Source organism: Leuciscus leuciscus (genome assembly GCF_965113295.1).
Source record: "Leuciscus leuciscus genome assembly, chromosome: 20".
NCBI classification, from domain to species: Eukaryota; Metazoa; Chordata; class Actinopteri; order Cypriniformes; family Leuciscidae; genus Leuciscus; species Leuciscus leuciscus.
Window position 1 is genome coordinate 33502157 of NC_138744.1, and position 17322 is coordinate 33519478.

The 17322-nt window shown below is 34.9% G+C and overlaps 1 protein-coding gene and 1 long non-coding RNA gene across 2 annotated transcripts in view; one reads left to right on the forward strand and one right to left on the reverse strand.

The window, feature by feature from the left end:
- The window catches only part of hace1 (HECT domain and ankyrin repeat containing E3 ubiquitin protein ligase 1), a 33654-nt gene extending 23941 nt beyond the window's left edge, over positions 1–9713 (reverse strand). Inside the window, exons 1-7 of the mRNA XM_082150289.1 lie at positions 9422–9713; positions 8179–8233; positions 7914–8003; positions 4583–4687; positions 4294–4369; positions 3070–3201; positions 2905–2987 (exon numbers count right to left, since the gene is read on the reverse strand). Of these exons, the coding sequence (XP_082006415.1) occupies positions 2905–2987; positions 3070–3201; positions 4294–4369; positions 4583–4687; positions 7914–8003; positions 8179–8233; positions 9422–9512 (632 nt within the window). The 5' untranslated portion in view covers positions 9513–9713. The remainder of the gene's footprint in view (positions 1–2904; positions 2988–3069; positions 3202–4293; positions 4370–4582; positions 4688–7913; positions 8004–8178; positions 8234–9421) is intronic.
- Positions 9714–11496: 1783 nt separating this feature from the next.
- LOC309484246 lies at positions 11497–14238 on the forward strand. Its single transcript, XR_014200774.1, has 3 exons — positions 11497–12621; positions 13506–13539; positions 13790–14238. It is a non-coding gene; the product is annotated as an uncharacterized lncRNA (long non-coding RNA).
- The last annotated feature ends 3084 nt before the right edge of the window (positions 14239–17322 follow it).

The window sequence follows — 17322 nt, forward strand, 5'->3', positions numbered from 1 at the left end:
GTCGAGTTACATTCAAGATATTTTAAGGCATGAAGAATTTGAAGGAAAAAACATTTAAATATGTAATTTTGGTGATCAAAGGTGAGTTTTAAGGGATACTATTATTGACTACAGGGGGATTTTTAATATTTTAATGGGAACTTATTTTTACGGATAGTTATATGAGGCAAATCAGCAGAAATTCAAAGCATTTCAACAACTTCTGCTCACGTATTTGAAGGCTGCTATTGGATTATTGAGGCTAAATGTCATATTATGCAACTACGCATTACTTTACGGAGAGCTTATAACCTTCTAGCTACGTTCTGCCTTGAGAACAAATGGTGCAAACAAATGGTAAATTTGTTAGCTAGCTAGTTGTTACAAAGTCTCTAGTGTGGACTTTAGAAATCGTGCCATGTTGCAAAGTATTCCCATCTGTTGTGTTTTTATTAACAACATCATCAACGATTAGTCGACTCCGATGCGTATGGTTCATTTACAATGCACGAGATTCACAAAAGCTGCAAGTGAGTTATGAAATTAGGCACAGAGCAGACCCAGAATTCATGTTTTAAAACCGATCATCCGTACGTTTAATTGCTCTTTCTAATTATGTGTTGTGAGGCATGTTAGTGTTGATCACATCATCATCAGCCTTGAGTGGACTGATATCACTAATCAAAACAAGAGACGGATGAGTGCTGTTGCTCAGCAACCAAAGCAACGTTTCCTTATCAGGACGATTCTTATTAGTCTGTCATTACAGCAAAGAAAGCTCAAATCTCTTGTTATTCTCATTAAACACACAAGAAAGCCCTGTGTTAAAAGATTATATACAGGAAAGATATCTGTTCAAACCCATAATTACCCTAATTACGTTTCTTGTGCGGTCAGAAAACTGTCCAGATTCAGTCACTGAAAGGAAGTTGATTTTCTTAAAGGGGTCCTATAATGCCCTTTTCACAAGATGTAAAATAAGTCTCTGATGTCCCCAGAGTGTGTATGTGAAGGTTTAGCTCAAAATACCCCACAAATATATATATATATATTTGTTTTTTAAATTGACACTTTATGAGGTTGAGCAAAAACATGCCGTTTTTGTGTGTCCCTTTAAATGCAAATGAGCTTCTGCTCCCGGCACAGAAGACGAGCTTCAAGAGCTTGTGTGTGTGTGTGTGTGTGTGTGTGTGTGTGTGTGTGTGTGTGTGTGTGTGTGTGTGTGTGTGTGTGTGTGTGTGTGTGTGTGTGTGTGTTAGCAGCTCTGATTACCTCACAGACAGGCTCTGAACATTTTAAAAATGTTTGGCCTTTTAGTCGGACAAAGATGGAGAGACTCAAGAAGTGACAACATGTCATTCGATTCAACATTTTTGAATCGCATTCCCAGGGGTATGTAAATTTTAGGGTTAGTGATATCAACAACCCAGGAAGAAGCTCATTGTAGTCCCTATCAGTCGTTGGTTGTAGTCCTTAAAAAGCTATTTCTGTAAGAGAAAATATCTCCCTTTGCTTTGAGCGTCGTAACTTTGCAGATGTTGTTTATGCTCAAACAGCAACATTACACACTAACTAAAGCTAGAAAAGTGAAATCATAATCAACCACCCCTTTAAAGGGTCATGACACCCTAAACCAAATTTTCTGAGATTTTAACAGAGGTATGTGTATTGAACACCATTGAAGACAATGTTAGCATCTGTTAGATTTAATAGTAGGGGGAAAATGGTTAAATTTGAGTTTTTATACGCTATTTTCGTCTTCCGGGTTTAAAATCTTCATCGTGTCCACGATAGTACTTTGATGACTCATCGGTGTCTCATAATTATTAATGAGACTGAGTTTTTTATCCAATGAGAAGACACTGCCTCTTAATTATTCATGACACCACGTGGATCTTTCCAATGTCAAACTATGATATCGCGTAGTAGATGAGAGAGGTAATGATGGGACGCGCGTTTGTTTTCGTGGTGCAAAAGTTCAAGTGCATCTTTACCCGCGATGCTGCCAGGGCATGCCTAGACTCCGGCCATCAACCACGGACACATCTAAACAATGTGTGTGTAGCAACCATTCAACTGGAGAATGGTGGACTTCGGCCTTGTACAGCAATGCAGGTTTCGTCTTGCGAGTGATGCGTTCCCGAGGACTTTTCTATCGCTTCAGAGGTGTGTGTGTGTGTGTGTGTGTGTGTAAAATGTAACCCTGACCGTTTTACTTGCCTTTTGTTAAATAATCACTCGTTATTAAAATGTAGATATTTCAATAATACCTCAATTGTATGGAACGTATGCTTAGTTTGTGCACATTTCTGTCACTGTCCATCTTTATTATGTGGGTTTAGGGGGCGCGGCTGTACGGAACGTCTTTTTTTTTTTTAAGCGGAATAATTTTCAAATATATGCATTTATAGTGTGTATATAAACAAATATATATTTTATAATGACATAATTATACATATACATGTGCATTTATATGTTTTAAATAAAATTATGATTACTGTAGGCTTATATATGTAGCAGGGCATTCAGTTACGTTTGAAAGGACAAAAATAAGGTGTCAGTGTATTTCATTAGACTTTAACTTTGCCAGCTATAAAAAAATCTAGCATTTCCTCACGTTTTACCACTGATTTTTAGTGACAGTCGATATGCATGCATGGGCCACTGGCGATGACAGTTTCCACCCTCCCCTCTCCCCTGCAGTGCCATACCACACCCACTCCCCTCCCTTCTTCTCACAGACACCACGCCCAATTAAGTTGCATTTTTCAAAAAGATTGTGAGCTAGACTTGAGCTGAAAGAGGGGGGTGTCATGACCCTTTAAGGGGCCACATTCGACCTGTTGACTGTGTGTGCCACTTTCAGGCCGGAGTGAAACAGACCATAATCACGGTAAACGCTGGTAGTTGTGTGAATATGATCACCTGCAGGCGAAATAGAGAGGAGTTGCTCCAGACACATTGGGCCTGTTGATGTCCGCTCCACTGTCCAGAAGACACTGCACTGTCTGTGGGAAACATCATTAGTATCATTAGTAAAAGGACTCTTAGTTCTAGTGTGCAACTGTGGTAGATAGACAGTTTTCGTACAGTCTTGTGTCCGTTCTGGCAGGCCACATGCAAGGCCGTCTGGCCCATGGCGTCCTCCACGTCCACATTAGACACGTGCTGGACCAGGTCATGAAGAAGCTCAGTCCTGCCATTCACTGCCAGCCAATGAATCTAAACACACAAGAGGAAGAACTTAATATCAGTAAATAATATTATAGGGTCATTCCGTGTCAACTCAACCAGAGGGTCGCCAGCTAAACATTTTGATAATTACTTTTTTCTTTTTTTTTCGGTGAAAGAAATACATAAATTAAGAAGACAGACAAAATATTAAATGTCATGGATGTATATTTACTGTTTTGTTGTAGAGGAGGGTCATAAGAGATTTGGAGCCAGAGGTACAGCCGGGGTAAAGCAGTAAAAATAACTTAAGAAAGATGCAGCATCATTATTTAATTTTTACACAGATATTGGTAGGTCTATTAGTAACATTTTGAATATAATAATTTTGGCTTTCATCACTATTTCTGTTTGTCTTTCTTCAGAAAAAAAATATAAACAAACTTAAACATTTGAGCTAGGGAAATATCAGAAATGTGGTTGATTTGACACGGAATGACAATATTGGTTACTAAAACACATACACATATTTGTATGTATATATATATATATATATATATATATATATATATATATATATATATATATATTTGTTAACATTAGTTAATGTATTTACTAACTTGAACTAACAATTAGCAATACATTTGTTACAGTGTGTATTAATCTGTGTTAGTTAATAATCCAGCTGATCATTGTTTGTTCATGTTAGTTCACAGTGCATTAACTAATCTTGACAAATACAACTTTTGATTTTAACAATGTATTAGTAAATGTGGAAATTAAAATTAACTAAGATTAATACATGTTGTAGAAGTATTGTTCATTCTTAGTTCATGTTACCTAATGTAGTTAACTAATAAACCTTATTGTTGTGTTGCCATATCTATATCTATCTATATCTATATCTATCTATATTTATATAGTTAACACATATACAATATTGCACATATTCAAACTATAAAAATGTTATAATATAAACCCTAAAATGTAGTTTTATTTTTTATATTTGAATTATATTTTACAATTATATATTAAATATATTAATTGTCAGAAAGTGAAGGAGTGAGGATAGTAATAATCATATTTTTTGTTGTCATTGTTGTTATTTCTGTCTCAACTGTGCAGATTTATCATCATACTCACAGCAGTCAGACCTTCATTATTGCAGATATTAACATCAGCATTGAACTCTAACAGTCTGCCCATACACTTCTTCTGTCTGTGAAAACATAAGACAACATGTGAAAAAAATATCATGGGTCTCAACGTAAATGTATTAAAAATGACTGATCAGTTACCATTTTTTGCATGCAATACACACAAATGTTCAGGCTATATAAAACAATCTTGAAGGGATTAATAATAAGGCATGTGAATCGCTCTGCTTCCAGCAGGCGGCAGAACTGCAGGAGTTTATTAACCCTCCGTTTACCCGTTTCTTGCAGCCAGATGCAGAGGTGTGCAGCCGGAGATATCCTGATAGTTCGGATTTGCTCCACGCTTTAACAGTAGGACGAGACACTCTACTGATCCACAACTGAAACAAGAGCAACAACAAATAAAAGAACATATTCCATCTGGGTGATTAGAAAACACTAACACTACTGGAAACCACTTATAGAGGACCTATTATGCCCCTTTTTATGAGATGTAATATAAGTCTCAGAGTCCCCAGAATGCGTCTGTGAAGTTTCAGCTCAAAATACCCCACAGATCATTTATTATAGCATGTTGTAAATGCCCATTTTTGAGCCAAAGCAAAAACAAGTTGTTTTCGTGCATGTATCTTTAAATGCAAATGAGCTGCTGCAAAGATTAACCATCAGAGAGTGGATGTTTATCATTTTCATGTGCTTTTAAGTCCTGTCAGTTTAAGCATCAAGCCCGAGAAGACTGGAACTCGCTCTGTTTTCTGTGCGCACACACACAGAGCCGCGCAGACAGCACATCAACACCGAGATTGGTTCTCTTTCTAGTCTTTTTGTGCTGGAACGGCCATGTGCATAAAAAAAAAAAAAAAAAGATTACAATTATTATAAAAAATACCCATCTCGACGAGTGTCCTCGTAAATGCAGTCGGCTATGTGTTGTAAACAGAGAAAGAAAACGGATGCGTATCATTACATTGGGTCTGTGCATTCGTCTTACATTTATGCATTTGGCAGACGCTTTTATCCAAAGCGACTTACATTGCATTTCAAGCTACACATTTACATTCTTATCAGTTCTGTGAATCGAACCCATGACCTTGGGTTGCAAGCGCCAACGCTCTACTGTTTGAGCTACAGGAAAGCCATAAAAGCCAGTCTTAAAGAGACAGCAGCCTAATGTACACACAAAAGAGAAGAGAAAATGACTTGTAACTTTAACAAAGATAAACTGAACTAATTATTTAAATAAATTATTTTAATTTAATTTAAACAGTGAAGACTATGCAGTATTATTTTTACATTTGATTATTCAATTTCTGTACCTGAAAACTGTTACACTTACCTGAAAAAACATAAAGCTCTTCATTTAATTTGCATCTTTGTTCTATTGTATTCATCTATGCTTTTAATTTGTTTGTTATTTTCTATGCAGATTCACTCCACCTACAAAATCACCCCAATCATTCTAGAATGATTAATTATTAAAAAAAATTTGAGCTATTCAAATCATCTAGTGAAATTGTTTTTTCCAATTTCATGCAGCCGTACTATGCTCTTAATATGAATCAAACAACAAAAGAAAAAGAGAAAATCATTCACTGCTCTTGACTCTAAATAACTTTAGTAGCTTTAATAAGAATACATTTCTTCATTGAATGCCGCTATTAAATGCTGTGGCGAGGACATAAACATGGCGGACTGTGTACGGCTCACTGAGGGGCGGAGTTAAGCTAATAGGGCAGATCATGTGCCAGTTGTGGGCGGGCCTAAGCATTGTGATGTCACACTGGAACACATTCCTGAATGGCTCATTTTGAAACACTGTTTCAGATTTACAGTAGGAGTTCAGCGAAAAAAATCGGCAGCTGGCAGCAGGAAGTAGCTGCCGTTGACAGCCGGAAGCCCTGCCATATTAGGATGGACCTGCCATTTCGTGGCAGCCAATCAGTATCATCCAACGTAGTAGCAACCAATCACATGTAACTGGAAGTCAAGCGACAGCGGCCAATGGTCAATGGTGGCGCCGGCGATGACCATAAAACATGGTAAAACATGTTAAACCATACTAGAACATTTTACAACTTTTTCAAACTTTCTGGTTAGGCTTTTTCAAGCCAACTTAAAGTTTGTCTACGAACTTTACCATCTAGTTCAGGATTGTGGTCTATCATTCTGATTTCAGAACAACAAATACAAAGCCTGTTTCAACGGTTACAGCTGCTTCATTAAACAAAGACAAGAATATATTAAAGTAGTACTACAAATGTAAAACTGAACTTAAATAATAGCAAAATATGATTTTAAATAAAGGTAATCGATGAGACAAAGTTCTTTTTTTTTCTTCTTTTATACAGGACTTTCATTATTTAAGTTTAAATGCTGTATATTTAATATGTATAAAGAATATATATTTAATAAATATACAATATGATTACATAGGCATTTCTTTCTCTATGTATATTTTTAATTATTTAACAAACATGTATACTCATTCATAAATTATATTTATACACGTAAAAATTCATAATGTATATATTATATTTATAATAGGCTATATATTATATTTTGCTGCGTGTCATCCGCACCAATTACAAAAAACAAAAACAAAAAAAACAACTATAACAAATTATTTAGCCTTTGTTGCTTCAAAGAAAAAGATTAAATTACAGCGAAATTAAACAAAATTCTAATTAAATTATTTGAATTAAAGCGAACTGTATCTGCTGCTCACTCGCATTCGTTTCTAGCTGGCATGAACACGTTTCGTCAACAGTTCAGGCTTAAATAAGGCCAGATTGTTGACAATCATACACACACTGCTCAAACATGCTAAAACTGCGGAACCAGTTGAAACAACTGGATTGAACACTCCAATAGATTTTTTTTTAATGAAAAACCTTTAAATACATTAGCTACAATATTTATAATTTAAGACTATTTGGACAGAGATTTATCCTGAAAGGAATTTTGCCTTTGCCTGTTCTCATTATTTAAGTTTAATAAATGGGTATGTATATTTAATAAATATACAATATGATTACATAGGCATTGCTTTCTTTATAGATTTCATTATTTAACAAACATGTACACTCATTCATAAATTATATTTATACACGTACAAATTCATAATTTCAAGTGTAGCTTAATGTTTTGTTTTTTTGTATTAGGCTATGTCTATGATCTTCGTTACTTGATTTATATTTGATAAACCTTTTTTAATCAAATAATTACTAATAGAAGTATTTTATTTAAATAAGTTAAAACAAATTTTTTTTATTGATATAATAACTTATTTGCCTGGCTAAAAGCGGCTTCCACCTCCGACTTCCGGTTATTAGCGCCAGCTACTTCCTGCTGCCAGCTGCCGATTTTTCGCTGAACCCCCTCTCCAGATTTATGGGGAAAATAATAAACAGAGTGAATGGATTTTTACCACAATCGTGTGTTACACACTGCAGACACATAAGTTTGCATAAATTTGCATAATAGGTCCCCTTTAATGAAGAGTTTCAGAAAGATATATTTAAACAGTGGTGGCAGAACAGGGAATACAAAAGTGGTTAAGTCAATTCTGTAATTTTGTGAGAATGTGAAACAAACAAAATGACTTACTTGGCAGCGATGTGTAGAAGGCTTCTTTTAACACGTCCAAAGGCGTAGTTGACATCAAACTTTGAGTTCAAAAGCAATTCAGAAACTGACCTATAAGCGTAAAAAAAGAGGATATTTTAAATTTAAAAAATGGCAATAAACAGTCATAGTTTTAGCATGCATTAGTGTGGCTCAAGAGATAGAGGAGTTCAATTGTGTTCCAGGTTGTTGCATTCTCACCGTAGTCAGGAGAAAAACACATCGGACTAACAAGAGAGACACTCACCTGTGCTGGTCAGCCATGACCATGGGCATGAGTGTGTACACAGCCGTTTCACTGTCTACAAGAACAGAAAGACAGAGTTTCTGTCAAACAAAGACCGATCCAACATGGTGCACTTGGAAGATGGAATATCTAATATCTTATGTTAAATATAAAAAACATCAGAGTAGTGCTGCACTATCATTAATTTATGTATTAAAATAATGGGAATATACTGAGATTGGCCATCAAGAACAAAGACAAAAGTACAATATCCAGACGCATTAGAGAGTTATGAGAGCCAGTCTACAATTAAGGGCACATTTCATTGATGTCCATTGGTGATAATTATATTTTTAAAACACTTTTTTTCAAAAATTAAGGGAATACATTTTATAACCTCAAACATATTGTGTGCAGTGCTCCCTATTTTGTCTGTTTGTTTGATATTGCCTTCATGTCCCTTAAAGTACAGTTTTTGCAGTGTACGTTTTTAAAGTGAGTTGGTCAGAATTATCTATATTCTTATATAAGTTAAATTTTTTGTGTGTTAGTTTGATTTTAATTTTAATTTAGGAACATCATATAATGTTATTTTCTACTGTAGTGGACATTTTGAACACATTACTGTAAGTGTCCTCTCTCACTCTCTCTTTAATATTTTATCTACAATAACCAATTGTCAAGGAGTATATTAATTGATCATCAAATTTGTTAGGTACGTTGTTAAGATTTACAATATTTTTATGATTTCAGATATATTCAGATTTGAGGTTAACCTCATTAAGAAAATAACATGTGGTTGGCCAGACCAGGCCTGGCATTGAAATAATGCTAACTCAAAGGAATTGACAACTATGTTGTTATCGCTCAACTAAGTGTCCCTGTAGAGCAACTCTTGAATAACATAGGCTACTGTGTGACTGTCATAAGACAATATATAGCCTACATTAAATTGTGAATAACTAGAATGGTTCTTCTCCTAATCCTGTCACTGTATATTTTATTATTTCGTTGTTGTTTTTTCTTCTTTATCGTTTAATTTTGGGGTAAAATATATCCTGACCTGAGAATCACCCAAATGCACCTTTAGGTGTTTGGTAGTAATTGACCATATTTGGATAAACCCGAATGAATGTGTATGGCCGTAGAGGAGCCCTTCCCGGAAGCAGAGATGATTACAACATATCCATGGTCGCCTTGACAACGTCAGAAGTCTTCATAAATTCGAATGTTTGTGAATAGAATGTAATGTGTGACGTCTCACCCTCGGGGAGTTCCACGGTCCTCGCGCGACGCAGAGAACGCGTCAGTCGATTCAGCTGTACATTAAAATGCTCCATCGCCCGTTCCATCATATGAGACGAACAACACAGAAATCAGCTCATCGAACTCTTATTCTCTCTCTCTTTCTCTCTGAAAAGCCAACGCCTCGATCTCGTCCATCGGCTGTCGGCGGATGCGCTGTGTTCACGACTCATTCCACAGCACAATATCCCTCCATCGCTCTATGATTCATTTTGGGACAATATTTCCTCATGGTGTCTTTCTTCCTGTTATCATTGCAATGCATTATGGGAAGTGTAGTCTTGCTCGGGACAGGCACGCATGTAGACGTATGGGGTCAACGACGTGACGCCATTCCATTAATCAGTCTTTAAGCGATTCATTCATTTATTCTTTCTTTATTTAACCAGGTAAAAAAAAAAAAAGATTCCGATTTTAAGATATTTATCTCTGACTTAAATGTTATGAAAACTTTAAGGTATTTAATCATTTTTTATGCATCACATTACAGTGTTGTGATGTTAGCAATTTCCAGTTTTCCCAGAAGATTTGATTATTATTAATCTGAAAAGAAGTTTAAAAATATAAGAATGGGGGTAGATGCCACCTTAAGAACAATCTGCATTTACTCCACTCTCTCACGCCATGAAACATGACAAATTGTGTGACGTATCATTTTTGGCCAGGCTGTCATATACAAAGAAATTATGATCACATGCAAAATTACAGAGAACCAACCAAATATTAATAACTGTTTATGTTGTAGTCATGGTGTGCTTTATCCTGTCAGTTTCTTGTTTTTCTATGTATTTTTTTATAATTTTTTATAAAAACATTGCATATAGTAAAAAAAAATAAAATAAAAAAAAACTTCTTTTTTTTTAAACCTAGTTTGCCTTTTTTTTTGCCAAATATTTTTTTCTGATAAATACCTTAACCAAGATTAGTGTGTTTTGTTATTCCCTCATATTTAAAATATTTTTTTTAAAAAAACCTTTTCCTCATATTTGATTGTTTAATCGAACGTGTAGGGCGATTAAAATCAAATATCCCCTCCAGACAGCACTTTTGGACACCACTGCATAATATATGACGTCACAAATGTTAAATATAAAAGTATTGTTTTTTTTAGAGATCATTAAAGTCATTAACATCATAAAGAATATTTGCATTTGTGCATGTAGTATTTTGCCAGCAAAATATATTAATAGTATAATGTTGTCGTTCACTTTCTCAATGTTTTAGTAATCAAACATTCAGCAACAACAACAACAAAACATTTTTTTTAAACTAAAATAGAAGTCACGTACTACATGAGACTAAAATAACACATTTTCTGACCCAGATTTCTGTGGATGGGCATCAGTACTAAAACAACTGAGAAATATTTTCCACTGAGGAACTGACAAGCCCTTGATATCAATATCTTACAGAAATCTGACAAATGACTTCATGAGTCACCAAATGAAGAGGAGAGGGATCTATCGCAGTGCTTCTTTTAATAAACCGAACAATGAAGATACGGTAACTCTGGAGAACATGTTACAGACAGATAACTGAACTATTAATAACAATAACAGGGAACACAGGCAAACCAGAACACAATGACAATACAACAGAACTATACAGAGCAGAACCATTGCAACCTGCTGGAAAGGTGAGATTTAAAAAGAAATGCTGGTAATTAGCTGAATATTCAGACTTGCATGACTAATATAGCCTAATAATCTGAGCAATAAGCCATCATTTTGAAAAGACATCACTTCATTTGATCTTTTTTCTCTCACTGTACCGTTTTATATTCTTGTTTTATACTAAAGCCATTTTAATTTGAAAGATAACACAGTAAACAAACACACACATTGCTGACTGCATGTGAAGTTAAACGTCTGTGAGAGAGATGGATTGGTGATGGAGAGATGGAGATGGTAGAGTCGTTCCTGATGGATTTAACTAGCAGTTGAGTGTTATTCTCTGAGGAAACGAGCATGTCGAGCTCCTCCATGCCCTATTGACCCGGAGAAGAAAAGAATGATAATATAACAGCACGACACACGTCACAGCATGTGTGATAGCAGAGAGACGTTCATTTCCAGTCCAAACTTCTCTTCAGCCTCCATTGAGGTTTAGATGAAGAGAGTCAAGCAGAAAAGAGCAGTTTCGGAAATACTGTGATTTTATGATTCAAATGAAACACAATCAGATTTTATTGTCATAAAAATGCGGGTTACTGACCTTTACTCTTAAATTCAATGTTGATAACCTTGAATGTCAGAAAATCCAATGACAACACTGTTATAAAAGTACACTGTAAAAAAAAACTGTAAATTTACAGGAAACTGTCTGTATTTTTTACAGAATTTTGCCGTTTTGTCATTATACAGTGAATACCTGTTATTTTACAGATATTTGTTGTAATTTAAAGATCCACTATTAAATTTACAGGTAATTGCTTTTATTGTGGTTTTACATTAATTTAACGTTTTTTAAAGGAAATTATCTGTAATTTTATAGGGTTATGTGTAATTTTACATAAAAAATTAAGTAATATTTTACAGATTATTTCTGTGGAATTAGAAAACAAAGAAAATAAGGTATAACTGCAGAAATCAGCAGTCACTTAACATGTTTTCCTTAAAGATTATTAAGCATGTGGGGGTTAAAGTGAGTTTTAAGATTTGTCCACACATTAGGCAGGCCTATTTAATTATTTATAATCTTTTAATTTTGTCTTGCAAATAGATGTTCATTTTGATCATCATTTGTATTTGCCCGTAAATTTCATTTAGGCCTATATTTTATGTCTTTTATGAATCGTTTTTCCAAATCTGCGTTGCTGCACATTGCGTGGCTTTGTGTGCGTTTGAATGTGTGTGTGTGTGCCCGCGCGCGCGGCCGCGCGCAGATTCAAATTATCCGCCATTACGTTTCGTTGCTTAGTCCCGCCCAGCCCACAACGGTTAGCTACAAATCTGTCTCTGTCGTCGATCTGTGTCAAGGGCAAGCGGGAGATTTGAATTCAGAGCTATAATCGTATTCGACAGAAGCAGCCGTGAGCAGGAGCGCTGCTGAACACATATTAGTTGTAGTCTGGTGTCAGTCAGTCCGGAAATAACGCGCCCTTTTTCAGTGAGCCTGGTTCGTCACAGCAGACCTCATCCCGACCGATCAACGGCTGAGGTAAGAGTCTAATACTACATGTAAATTATATTTTATATTACATTTGTGTTAAGTGGTTAGACTGTTTCCATGCTAACGTTAGCATTCTTAAATTATGTTCAGTCATAACTGGCGTCGAGGGCAAAACACAAATGCAGCATGGGTCTTTTCAATTATCGATCTGTGTTAAGAAAGATCAGTTGAACCCACTCTAACTTACTTGTTAACTTATAGACCTAAAACAATCTTTAGTAGACTTGTTATTCATATTAAAGTCCATAATTGTGTATAAAATCTTCGTTATGATAGTCAGTAACATTAAACCAATCTCTTAAATGGCGGGACATTTTGAAACCATGTCTGGAAGCTGAAAACTTTATTTTTCACATTTTTTTTTTTTTTTTTTTGTAAATTTTTTTTAACTTTATTTTATTATAGTAAAATTGTAGTAAACACGTTTTTAGCTGATTTTTTTTTTACCATTGTAATAGCCACAGTTTTACTAAAAATAGGCCTACTGTGTTTCTTTTGTTTATTTCGTAATAGTTAACATGACTAACTTTATTAAGACCGTTAAGAAATCGAAATACTGTCTGTAACTTAACGTACTTGTTGATGATACAGGAAAGCCTAGAACAGGAAGACTAGAATATGAATACAACATGATGAACCCCTAGGTGTATCTAGGTCTAGGTCACAGTAAATCATATTCATTTAATGTTACTTTCTATAAATGTAACTTAGCTAAAATCACATGGCAGCTCAAAATATTACTGCTGGCCTTTCCAGCTCAGCTTCAAGATCATAGTCAGTTGAGTTTTTGCATTGTCCCAATGGAACATATTCTGACATGTGTAAATCTAATACTGAGTTTTAAAATAACTTGTGTGTGTGTGTGATTTCAGGTCACGTGGAAAGCAGATGATCATGGCAAACAAGGTATGGGAAGAATTCATTAAAACATAAAAATCATAATGGTTCTGATTCCATATGTTCATAACAGTCTTCTGATTCCATATGATTGCACTAAAAGTATGCACAAGGTTTGGATTTGCTACAGCAAGATTACGATTGTGTTAGATTCCACCCATCTTTCTTTCTTTTTTTTTAACTAGGCTCTGTCATTTGGAAACATGACTTTTCCTATCACTAATATCTTAATGACACATATCTCTACCTTTTAATCCAGCCAGATGATCTGACGGTTGCTGCTCGCATCTCAGCCTACCTGATGGAAAATTCTTGCTGGATGAATGACCTTCACCTTCAATCAGCCTTGCCAAGACAGAACTGCTTATGGTTCAACTTTCAGCCAAAACATACTTGCTGTGATCCTGCTGATTTGCCTTATCATTAGGAGGATCAGGCCCTTCCTATCGGAGCTACACAACTCTCTTGTTCTATCCAGACTGGGCTATTGTAATGCTCTCCTGGCAGCTCTTCCAGTATCAGTCAAACCTCTGCAACTGATCCAGATGCTGCAGCAAGAGTTGTCTTTAAAGGTAGCCCTATGCCTAAACTCACTGCTTCAGATCTATGTGTCCTCCAGAAGCATGTGTTCTGCAAGTGAACGGCGCCTTGTGGTGCCATCATCCCAAAGAGACACAAAACCACTTTCACTGACATTTACCTGGACTGTTTCCTGGGGTTGGAATGACCGGCGCAACTCAACACATTTTCAAGAAACTGCTAAAGATCCATCTTTTTCATAAACACTTCACCCAATAATACTATATCTTTGTAAAAAAAATAAAAACCTTGCTATGTGTACTGTGCGACTAACTGGGACTTGTCACTGCACTTGTTGCTTTTTATTATCTTTAATTATTATCTTAATTGGTTAGTCACTTTGGATAAAATGTAATTGTAAATGTTAAAATAAGTTATACTGTAAAGGTATACGGTAATTGCTTTTTATTGTGGATATATTTACATGTTCTAAATTATATACTAAGCATCTATTTCCTATCAATCACTTATCTTGATGTTTAGTGTTTGTTCAATTACTAATACTGTAAATATGCAGGTATTCTGTACTCATACATTTAGTTAATTTAAAAGAAATTGACTGTACATTTGCTATTATTAAGAACTTAATTAGAGATGTTGTGAAATTGGATCGGTACAAATAAAAATAAAAACTGTAAATTTACAAACATTTGTATTTGAATTTATGTACTTGTGTGCATTTTTTATACATAATTTCATTGTTATTTTACACAGAAAAACTATATTAAAAGAAAATTACTGTAGATAGACAGCATTATTATATAAAATAATTGTATAAAACCTTAAATTTACAGTATTTAATTGTTTTAAAGGTGTATATGACTTTTTTTAAACGTTAAAAATCCCAATAATTACATAAGATTTTATGTAATATTAAAGATATAATCTGTTATTTAATTATGGAAAATTACTGTATTTTAACGAGATTGTTTTTTGCCGTTATTTTACGGTAATTTTCTGGCGCCCCAGCTGCCGGAATAATACCGTTTTTTAACAGTTTTTTTTTTTACAGTGTAGCAGTATGTTCAGGTATGCATAAATCTCTCTCTCTATCTATCTATATATCTATCTATCAAAAGCAACAGAAAATATCAGTGTTAGAGATTTAAAAAATGTTTTTGCGATTTTAATTTCCATATAGGCCTACGTTAATTATTTTGTGTGTTTCAAGAGATTGTCCTTCAAGATAAAACATCATGTTTTGTTTGTCGGACACATGTTCCAGTGATGTAATAACAGCATTAGAATGTTCAGCTGTAACTGTAATAGTAAGTCCCGCCCATCCGTAAAACCCCACTGGACCTCTAGGTTGAAAAATCGTCAATGCAAGTGAATTTGAGAAAATAATTCTTTTCTGGTCCCGTTTGAATTGTGCCATGAATGTGAACATATGTTGTCTGTGAATTTTTTATATAATTTTTCATGTTACGAGTTTGACTGTATATTGTATGATTCTTTGGCTAGCAGTTGTGGAAAAGACATAACGAGAAAGACTACATGTCGCCTATGTGACGTCACCCCATAACACATTTTACCTCCACTTGTCAAATCACGGTGCTAATGCTGCAATAATCTATGGAGACAGATCGAGATGCCTGTGTGTTTTGTACCCAAATGTCACCATTCAAACCAAATGGGCTGTTCTTTCTTCAGATTCCCGTCTGATGTAAAAACTAGGTTGTAGTCCACAAAGTGCTCTCACACAAAGTCTAACCGTATCAAACTTCTACCCGCTAAATTGTAGCATTCTTCACACGAAAAATTATATTAAAAATTCACAGACAACATATGTTCACATTCATGGCAAAATTCAAACGGGACCAGAAAATAATTATTTTCTCACATTCACTTGCATTGACGATTTTTCAACCTAGAGGTCCAGTGGGGTTAGCGGAAGGGGCGGGACTTACCAGCTCTATAAGTGCAGCTCCGCGTGATGATGTCATTAGAATGTTACACGCTCTGCTGTTGTACAAACCTCTATGGTACAAAGCAGGAAAAAAAAAGAAAAATGTATTGTATAGCATGTATTCCAGAATAGACGTCATTTATTAAATGTGTTCGGTATAGGAATAGTTCACAAAAACAAAAACTATTAAATAAATAAATAAACAAGTAGAAAAACAAAGTGTGCTGTCTTTAAAGCTCCACCCCTTGAGTTAAAACAAACACAAGTTATGTCTCTAATAATGAACAAACAACTTTTACCTCCAGAGTCATTTGATCACTTTAGTAGTTAAACAGAGCTGGGGAAAAAAGCAGGAAATCAAAAGTGTTCTTACTTATTTTCTTGCATAACTCAATGGAAAACAGTATCGACGGTTTGGTTTCAGTCATGTTTTCATATCAGCTAATTACATTCAAGCTAATCATAAACAACAATCCAGGCTGTCTGTATGAAAACGCGAGAGGGCAGCAGAGCATCACTTACTGCTCTCAACACCTCTCAATTACACATTTTAAAAATAATATTAACAACAAAAACAGTTCAATAACATGTATAAAAATGATTGGGTATATGTATGTACTGTGTATGTGCTCAACACATCTTTTTTTTCCCAGTTTCAATTTGTCGGTCATAATATGAAGTGTTAATAAATTACATTGTGTCATCTCAAGCTAAATTTGCTGGGATATAATTGCTCCATCAGAAAAGTAATGTGATTCGTTGCCATTAAAGTACAAGCGTCTTAGAATGATAATTTAATGTTGATACTTGTACAAACATCAAATTTGTACATCATAGTAGTGTTAATAAGAGGTGCTTGTTCTTGAGGTTACTTGCTGAAATTTGTTTGATTTGTGATATATCTCATTACTAAAGAAATAAATCCACACATGGTTACACTGTTAGACTTTTCTGTAATTTCTACAGTTATTTACTTTAAATCCCCCAGTATTATACTGCTATTTCTCTTTACAGTAAATAACTGTGATTCCCATTGCATCATGGGAATTTTCTGTTACGTCTAACACCACATACAGAGACTTACTGTATTTTTTACATTTGCTGTATACTACTGTATTTGACGTAACGGCCTCTCTGGCTGCCACCATTCCATCGTGCTTTTTATTTCCTAATTTTTGCCTTACACAGCGTGTCTACAACGCTATGATAGCCAGAGGCTGTCTATATTGGTCACATTGAAGCAACCGGACCTTTAATACAAAATGCAAACCTGTTTGTCCCTTGTCAGAAATTGCGCGAGCGCT